This window comes from Cnephaeus nilssonii (genome assembly GCF_951640355.1).
Source record: "Cnephaeus nilssonii genome assembly, chromosome: 13".
NCBI classification, from domain to species: domain Eukaryota; kingdom Metazoa; phylum Chordata; class Mammalia; order Chiroptera; family Vespertilionidae; genus Cnephaeus; species Cnephaeus nilssonii.
In genome coordinates, this window is record NC_137084.1 from 66,923,806 (window position 1) to 66,933,215 (window position 9,410).

Here is a 9,410-nt window from a genome sequence, read left to right on the forward strand (position 1 = left end):
CATGTCTTCAGAGTTCAAAACTAGACCTTACTGCTTTGAATTTTGTTTTTGCCTTGGCATTGGATCCTGGTAAAGATAGAGATAGATAGATAGATAGATAGATAGATAGATAGATAGATAGATAGATAGATAGATAGAGATATGAAAAACAGCGATTCAGGAATTTTCAGTCTAAAGGAGAAAGACACACATGGACAGTATATCCAGAGAAATAATACAAGGTAAGCTAAGACTGTGCTGCATAGTCTTAGGGAATCACAGGAGGAAGAAATCATGTCGGCCTAGAAGTGATAGGAGACATTCAAGTTTATAAAAGGCACATCCTCAATTTAGGTCTTCAACAAAGAAATGTTTTGTTAGAGAATTAATTGCATGTTTGTTCAATTGTTTTTCCATTATGTACCCTCAATTCTGAAATCTTGACAGGAAAAAATAAGATTATGCAGTATACTTCATTTCTTATTTACTTTTACATGAAGTTATACATTTTTTACCTGCGTTTCAGATTTCTGCATGCTCTGAGTTGCAGTGGTGAATAATAGGAAGTAGAAAAGACTGACCCTGCCTCCTGAAGCTCATTTAACCACTGGGCACATGTTTCTTAGAAATGGTCTTTCTGGTGTGGCATTTACGATGCTGTAATTTTTAGACACAACTCATTTGCAATGGTTACTTTGACTCCTGGTATATTATTTTTCATGGTTACTTTTTACATGCTAATTTGGATTTTTTTACCAAATTTTCATTTCTATCAATTCAGCAATTTAAGTAATTTTTGCAGTGATAGTTTTTCTGTGTCTGAATTTTAACTGTGACAATTTTCTGTATCTTAGTGCATTTATGGTTCTTACCTCACTTTAGTGAGGTAAGACCTGCAGTGACTGAGATCACTCTTCTATACACCTCAGCTCAACTTGAAAACAGTATACTAACCACAGACAACTACCTGGTCATGAATTGGAAATACTCAATAGGAAGAGAAAGTTACCTAATCAGCAAATTACTCTACTGAACACATGGATATACTGTGTTATTATATTGCTAGGGTATATGACAAATAACTGAAAAGTTAATGGTGGGGATTAGGGACCAGGAGTAGACTTGAAATAATTTTTGTTTTTTATCTTTTTTCATTCTTTATGACATGTGGTAACCATTAGCTTTATTCAGTCTCTTCATCTCCAAACATGTTAGTCTTCCTTATTCTGACATCACTAACATAAGTCAGAAACCTTCTATTTATTTTCAGGGAAAATAGTATAAAATCACAGAATTATTAAGTGCTTGTTTAAACAGCCAACATTAAAATTACCCTGTCCCCCTCTGTCATCAAAATTCATTTGCCATATTCTTCAGGGGGATTTTAACATTTTATTCTTGTTTGCCCTTTTTTTGCGATATTTTTATTTGATTATTGTCGACATTTTGCCACACTTGCTTTATCTGATGGATGGATGATGGATGGGTGGAAGAATAGAAAAGAAAAGAATAGAATAAAATAGAATGCAACAGGAGAAACATACACACTCACACAAACATAATGAACTGTTTGAAAGTAAATTACAGACCTAATGATACTTTCCCTCTAAATACATAATCACAATACCATCATCACACCCAAGAAATTTAATATTGACACAGTATTATCTGATACACACTCCATATTTAAAGCTCCTTAGTTGTCAGAAAAGTAATGGCTTCTGTGGCTATTTTACTTCTCTAACTCAGGATCCAACCCAGGATTATACATTGCATTTGATTGTCATGTCTCTTAACCTAGAAAAGTCTTTTTCATATTTCATGCACCGTGACACTTTTGTAGACTAGAGTCCAAACCAGTTGTCTTGTTGAATACCCCATCATCTGGATTTGTCTGATTGTTTTCTCATTATTAGACTCAGATTAACATTTATGACGAATATATAGTCTCAAAGTTTATATTTTTATAGCTTTTTTGTTTTCTTTTTATCACCTGGGATTACCTGTACCTCTATCTTGCCTTCAATTCTTCTGTTTAGCTGCTTGTAATTTACTTTAAGTTCAGAAAATATATGTCCAAACTTTTTGAGTTATATTTAAGGCAAGGATACATTGGCACTTAGTGCCTCCCCCCTCCCCGGAAATAAAGTAAATGGACTTTAGATATACTTTTGTCTTTTAAAAGCTCTCAAAATTTGTTCCTGGATCCCATTGCATTTCAATAAGTAAAATTATTTAATATGTAAGTTCTCAAAAGGCAATATTTAATTTTAAACTTTCTGTATGTATGACAAAAGAGATCACCAAAACTATATTGTATTTACCAGGACAATTGTGGTTTAGCCTAGTTTTTCAATAGGGATGTTTCCTAGAAAAAGATTTCCGTCTCTCCATACAATAGCAGAAATATCTATTTGGGAGTATTTGTTGTTTTGGAGATGTTGCAGGTAAGATTTTTATTAACGTTTTTATTTTCTTTTACATCCAGCTCCAATGTTTTCATATCCATATGAACTTAGAAATACTTTGTTTTTAAATTCTAACATGTGTCATATAATATACTAAAGGCCCGGTGCATGGATTTGTGCACTGGTGGGGTCCCTCAGCCTGGCCTGCAGGGATCAGGCCAAAACCAGCTCTCTGACATCCCTTGAGTGGTCCCGGATTGCAAGAGGGTGCAGGCCTGGCTGAGGGACCCCACTGGTGCACCATCAGGGCTGGGGAGGGACCACAAGAGGGCTCCAGGGCATGCCTGGCACATCTCACCCAGTCCCAATTGGCCGGACCCCAGCAGCAAGCTAAGCATCTGCCCTCTGGTGGTCAGTGCGTGTCATAGAGACTGGTCGAATGGTTGAACCAGGGGTCCTCAAACTTTTTAAACAGGGGGCCAGTTCACTGTCCCTCAGACCGTTGGAGGGACGGACTATAGTTTAAAAAAAAACTATGAACAAATTCCTATGCACACTGCACATATCTTACTTTGAAGTAAAAAAACAAAACGGCAAAAACACCGCATGTGGCCCACGGGCCGTAGTTTGAGGACGCCTGGGTTGAACGAATGGTTGGACACTTAGCATATTAGGCTTTTATTATATAGGATGTCTAGCTTTACAATTTACAATGTATTGTGTAGTCAATTCAGGAACTAAATTTCTCAGCTTAGCAAGAATTCCTACCACAGAAAAGTACTGGATTCCTACCACAGAAAAGTACTGTGCTGCCCGGTTGGTGTGGCTCAGTGGTTGAGCATCAACCCATGAACGAAGAGATCACAGTTCAATTCCCGGTCAGGGCAAATGCCCAGGTTGCAGGCTCCATCCCCAATAGGGGGTGTGTAGGAGGCAGCCAGTCGAAGATCCTCTCTCATCGTTGATATTTCTATCTCTCTTCCCTCTTCCTTCCTTTCTCTGAAATCAATAAAAACATATTTAAAAAAGAAAAGTACTGTGCCAAATGTTGTCACACATATTCTGTTGTTTAATCTTCTAAACTAGGGACATCAAATAATGTCCTCAAATCTTAGAGCTGTTCAATGGCAGAGCCAGGATTTACACTTTCCCCTCACTGCCTCCCCACCCCCCCAAACTATGTTCTACTTTTTATAACTATTTATTTATCTTTATGGTTGAAACTATTACAGATGTCCCCTCCCTTTTTTTTTTCCATTGACCCCCTCCACCTTGCACCCGTCCCTCCCAGGCCTTCAACACACTATTGTCTGTTTTCCATGGGCTGTGTGCATATATGCATATAAGTTCCCGTTTATCTCTCCACACCCACCCCTGGCTTCTCTCCAAAATCCATCAGTCTGTTCCATGCTTCTATGTCTCTGAATCTATTTTGTTCATCAGTTTATTTCTTATTTCCATTAATGATACCATCATCCACCAAATTTCCCAGATAAAAATTAGAAGTCTCATCCAAGCTTCTCATTCTCTTATAGCCCTAGACAGTAAATCTTCTAATAACACTATGTGCATCTCAAATCCATTCACTCCTCTCCACTCTTACTCATAGTATCTTAGTTTAAGAATTCATCATGTCTCATCTGGACCATTTCAACAGCCTCCAGGTTTGCTCTCTCCAGTACATCTTACACCCAATTACTACCAGAATAATTCTTTTTAAAACATGAACATATCACTCTCCTGCTTAAAACCTAACCTCAGTGGTTACCCATTACCAAAAAGACAAAACTCGGGAGAACCGCATTGAAGACCTTTCCACTCTCACCTCCATTTGCTTCTCAGCTCAGAACTTGCACACAGCTGAGTACAGGCTGATCCCAGAACTCTGCACGCTTCCAGGGCCCACGCTGCCCCCACTGCCTCACAGGGATTGCTCTTGTAAAAGCCTTTCTCTTACTCTTTGAGAACTGACTCTAGTGTCATCCCTTCTAGAAAAGCTTATTCAGCCCAAGCTTTGTCCTGTCCAAAATTACTTTGTCCTGTCCTTTTGGCAACCATAGCAGCATGATTTTTTTTTAAGTTATCTTATTGGTCTCTTCATTGAATAGATATTGCCTAAATGTTGCCATGTGCCGGGCACTCTGCTAGGACTGGGACTAGAAGAGGAAAACATTTCCTGTTCTCAAGTAGCTAATATTCTAATAGAGATAATATGCAAACAATGTAGTATAATAGAGTTACTGCAGGGCATCCTCAGGACACCTGCCATGACTTTTCAGTGTAAAAACTATGAATCTTATTAGCAGAATTTTCATTTGGAATATTTTACTTACTTTTTTAAATAAAATTAATTTAATGAATTTTGAACAATTACCTTTCCAAGCAACTTCTTTAGCCCAATGCATGTTGTTAAACTACTCCTAAGGTACTATATGAGTTACAAGTGCTTCCTGTAGAAAATAAAATTATTAAATTTTAAACATTTACACATCAGATTATGATTTTAAAAACCTCTTAAACAACTATTACCAATAGCAAAGAGTGAAGATTATGAATTATTGTAATTAGTCAGATGTCTTACATAAGGTGGTATTCTATGTTGAGATTAATGCATATGTAGCATTTGAGAGTTTTAATTATGAATTTAACCTTATTAAAATCTGTAATCTATAAGGAGATCCACTGTAAAGTCCATAATACAACAGTAAAAGAATATTCTGAAATTATGTTACAGAACATACAGCCAAGGACCAGTCTATCCCCCAACATTGGATCCAGATTGCACAGAAAATACTGATGAAATATACCAGTAACTATTAAATGGAATCATTTTTTTAAATCTGTAAATATATCATTTATTTATGTATTTTGTTAATGATTAAAACACTATAACCATAAAATAAAGGTAAAGTATAACATGGGTAATAGAAATAAATTAACTAGTTTACATTTTTGCTACAAATTATACTTTATTATGTATTTTTATTGATAATACATTTTTAATGAATGGAAATATTTATTATTTTTAATGAGCATGCACTGGAAATAAATTCATTATATTTAAAAAGAAAATGAAGGCTAATTTGTTATTCAAATTATTAGCTACAGTTGCGAAGCTTTGTTTTTCTGAAATTTCCAATAAATCCTATTAAATTTGTGTACAGTGGTATACGAAGTTTATGATTAATAATATTTGTCATTAGTAGTAAAACTATTTGTTTAGGACTTTGAAGGATCTCCATCCTTTGGAGATGTTACCAAGGGGTCTTGTTCTCAATTCTGCATGTCAGAAATTAGTTATCATTTTAATTTTGATTGGTGTCTAAAGAACTGACTTCACTAGTAGGGCTCACAGGGTAAATGGTAAACATAAAACATCAACTGCAGTCCCCACTGGATTACTTGAATTGCCTAATTAATATGTTATTTTCCCAGGAGAAATGTCTATTGGGGAAACCAGTTACATTAGAAGGTTGGTTTTTTTGTTTGTTTTGGGTTTTTGGTTTTGGTTTTTATGTGGGGTTTTTTGCCACAAAAATTTTTTTTTAATCTTTATTGTTGAAAGTATTACATATGTCCCCTTTTTTCCCCCATTGACTTCTTCTAGCCTGCCTCTACCCCACCCCTACCCCCACCCCAGGCCTTCACCACCCTATTGTCAGTGTTCGTGGTTATGCAAATATGCATACAAGCTCTTCCCACCCACCCACCCCTTCCCTCTGAGATTTGACAGTCTGTTCCATGCTTCTATGTCTCTGGATCTAGAAGGTTGTTTTTTAAAGTATAGAAACAAAGACAAAAGTTATAGAATTACTAAAAAAGATGTATAGAATTATGTCAGTCTCATATAGCCTTTTATTTCCCCTCAACTATTTCTACTTCAGACTCTAATCTAGACTTTTCCAAGCTGAATTTCTTAACTTTGGCATTTCTAACATGTGAGCAAAATGGCCCGAGTGAAAATCTGTTTTATCAATCTCCTCTTAAAGGTTTTCAGAGCTTCCCGTTCAGCGACTGGAGGAAATGTGTATTCCTTATCATAACATCTAAGGTTCTTCACATTCTGAGTCCACATTGCTTACTTGGCACCATCTTTCCCACCTTTCCCACCACATCACTTACTCCAGTTACCAAAGTCTTTACAGTTCCCAAATGCCATCTGCTATTTCATGCCTCTGCCTGCACATACACTATACCCTTAGCTTGGAATGCCTTCCCTCTCATTCTTCCTATACGGGCCTGATAAACTGTTATTTATTACTTTAAATTCTGCTCAGGTTGAACTTTTCTATTTTTTTCTAATAATCCTCTCTACTACCTCCTCTCTATAATTACATCCTTTGTACGCTGAATCACAATTCTGTGTGTGTGTATATAAGTCTGTTCTTCTAAATGAAGGGCTCCTGGAAGGTAGAGATTGTCATTCATTTCTGTGCCCTTCGGAATTAAAATAGGGTACATAGTGGCAGATCAAAATAATGAATAAAGTTCATTTGTTCAATTATCTAGTCCCTATTATGTGCTAGATACTGCTCTATGTGCTATGGATACAATGAAAGATAAAAGTATTTGCCATCATGGCGCTTAAATCTGGGTGTACAGATTTTAAAACATAAGAATATACCATCAAAAAAGAATATACCATCAAATAGTTATAAAGTATACTGAATGAGCCTAACCAGCATGGCTCAGTGGTTGAGTGTTGACTTATGAACCAGGAGGTCATGGTTGGATTCCCGGTCAGGGTATATGCCCAGGTTGCGGGCTCAATCCCCAAGTGGGATGTGCAGGAGGAAGCCAATCAATGATTCTCTCTCATTGCTGATGTTTCTGTCGCTCTCTCCCTCTCCCTTCCTCTCTGAAATCATCAAAAAGTATATTTAAATAAATAAAGTATAGTGAATGAAAACCAGAGAATGGTAAGGCGACAGAGAGTGATGTCTGTACTATTTTACATAGAGAGATACAGTGTCAGAGAAGGTCTCTGAGAAGGTGACATTTGATCAAATATCTTAGTGAAGTAAGAAAACTAACCTTGATGACAGTGGAAGAATAGTATTCTACACAGAGTGAACAAGTCCAAAGGACCTTATACAGGAGCATGTTTAATATGTTTAAGAAATAGAAAGGCTGCCTGGTTGGTGTGGCTCAGTAGGTTGGGCATCATCCCATGCACCGAAAGGTTGCCAGTTCAATTCCCGGTCAGGGCACATGTCCAGGTTGTGGGCTCCATCCCTGTTAGAATACATGAAGGAGGCAGCCAATTGATGTTTTGCTCTCACATCGATGTTTCTCTCTCTCCTCCCTTCTTCTCTTTCTAAAAATCTATTTAAAATTTAAAATTCTTTTTTAAAAAAATAAATAGAAAAGCTAGCGTGGCTAGAGAGCAGGGAGCAAGGCAAAATTAGTGGGAATGAGGTTATAGAAATAGCCACAAGTAGGATCATGTACGGCTTATAAACCATAGGAGCTGTTTTGAAGTAATATGAATGAATCCTTTGCAGGGTTTAGAGCAGGGGTGGGGAAAATTTTTTTCTGCCAAAGGCCATTTGAATATTTATAACATAATTCGAGGGCCATACAAAATTACCAATTAAAAATGAGCCTGCTATATTTGGTCAAACATTTCATTAACTCACCCCTAATGCCTTGGCAGGGCCAGACCAAATGATTTCACAGGCCTTACTAGTATACAGCCCTCAGGCCAGATGTCCCCTGATTTAGAGTTAGGGAGGGATGTGATTCTCTTAAAAGGATCACTCTGGTGTCTAGAGAATACACTTAGGGGAGGGAAGGAGGTGGCAAGTATTTAAGAAGTGGGATCAATTAAAGAGCTTTTGTGGTAACCTAAATGAGAGAAGTGTATAGCTTGAATCAGGTTAGAAACAGTGGTGGTAATAAGAGGTCAGATTCAGGGTATATTTTGAAATGCTTATGATGGATTGGATGTGAAGGATAGAAGGAAAGGAGGAATCAAAGATAATTCCAGTGTGTTGTGTTTTTTTGTTGTTTTTTTCAGCCTGAATAGCTGTGTAAATGATGGAGAATCTAAGGGGAGAAGCAGATTTGGGTTGAAAATCAGTTTTTTAGATTGAATATGTTTATTAGCTATGCAGGTGGTGATATTTGAATGGACAATTAAATCACAAGCCTGGAATTCAGGGATGAGGTCCTGGCTCTACACATAATTTGGGAATTATCAGTGTGGGGGAGGTATTTACAGCCATGAACACCTGGAGAGAGAGAGTTTATAAGAGATCTAAGGAGCCCAGCAAAGAAAAGAGAGGCTGAAAGGAAGTTGGAGCTAGATTAAGACTGAGAAACTCCCATTGGATTTGACAGCCTGCAGGTCACTAGTGGCTTTGACAAAAACTTTCAGTGGCCTTTTGGGATAAAAACATAATTGAAATGGGTTCAAGAGAGAGTAGAAAAGAGATAATAGGATATCACTAGCAACTTTATGGTAATAAACTAAAAAGTTAGACAAAATAGAAGTGGTAAGCAGAATAGTGGTCCCCCAAGATGTCCATGTGTTTTTCCTCAGGACTTGTGAATATATTACTTTACATGGCAAAAGGAAATTTGCAGATATGACTAAATTAAGGATCTTGAGATAGGGATATTTTCCCGAATTATCAGAGTTTGTCCAATGTAATCATAAGAATCCTTGTAAGTGAAAGAGGACGGCAGGAGAATCAGTATCAGAGTCAGAGCAAGATTTGAATATGCTAAGTTTTGTTGGCTTTGAAGATAGTGATGGAAAAGACATGACTTGGGGTGGTGAACACACAATGCAATATACAGATGGTGTATTATAGAGGTGTATACCTTAAGCCTATATAACTTTATTAACCAATATCACCTCAATAAAGTCAATTTTTTTAAAAAGCTTAGTGGAGCCCGGCCAGTATGGCTCCATGATTGGGCATCAACCCATGAACCAAGAGATCACCAGTTCCATTCCCATTCAGGGCACATGCCCAGGTTGTGGGCTCAGTCCCCAGTAGGGGCATGCAGGAAGCA

General features: G+C 37.2%; 1 protein-coding gene across 2 annotated transcripts in view; it reads left to right on the forward strand.

Moving 5' to 3' along the window:
* CEP126 (centrosomal protein 126) overlaps positions 1-5,255 on the forward strand; it is a gene marked incomplete at its 3' end in the record, with an annotated part of 70,800 nt that extends 65,545 nt beyond the window's left edge. For both annotated transcript variants that reach the window (XM_079786998.1, XM_079786999.1), the window contains exon 11: positions 5,122-5,255. In XM_079786998.1, the coding sequence (XP_079643124.1) occupies positions 5,122-5,184 (63 nt within the window). The remainder of the gene's footprint in view (positions 1-5,121) is intronic.
* Between the last annotated feature and the right edge of the window lie 4,155 nt (positions 5,256-9,410).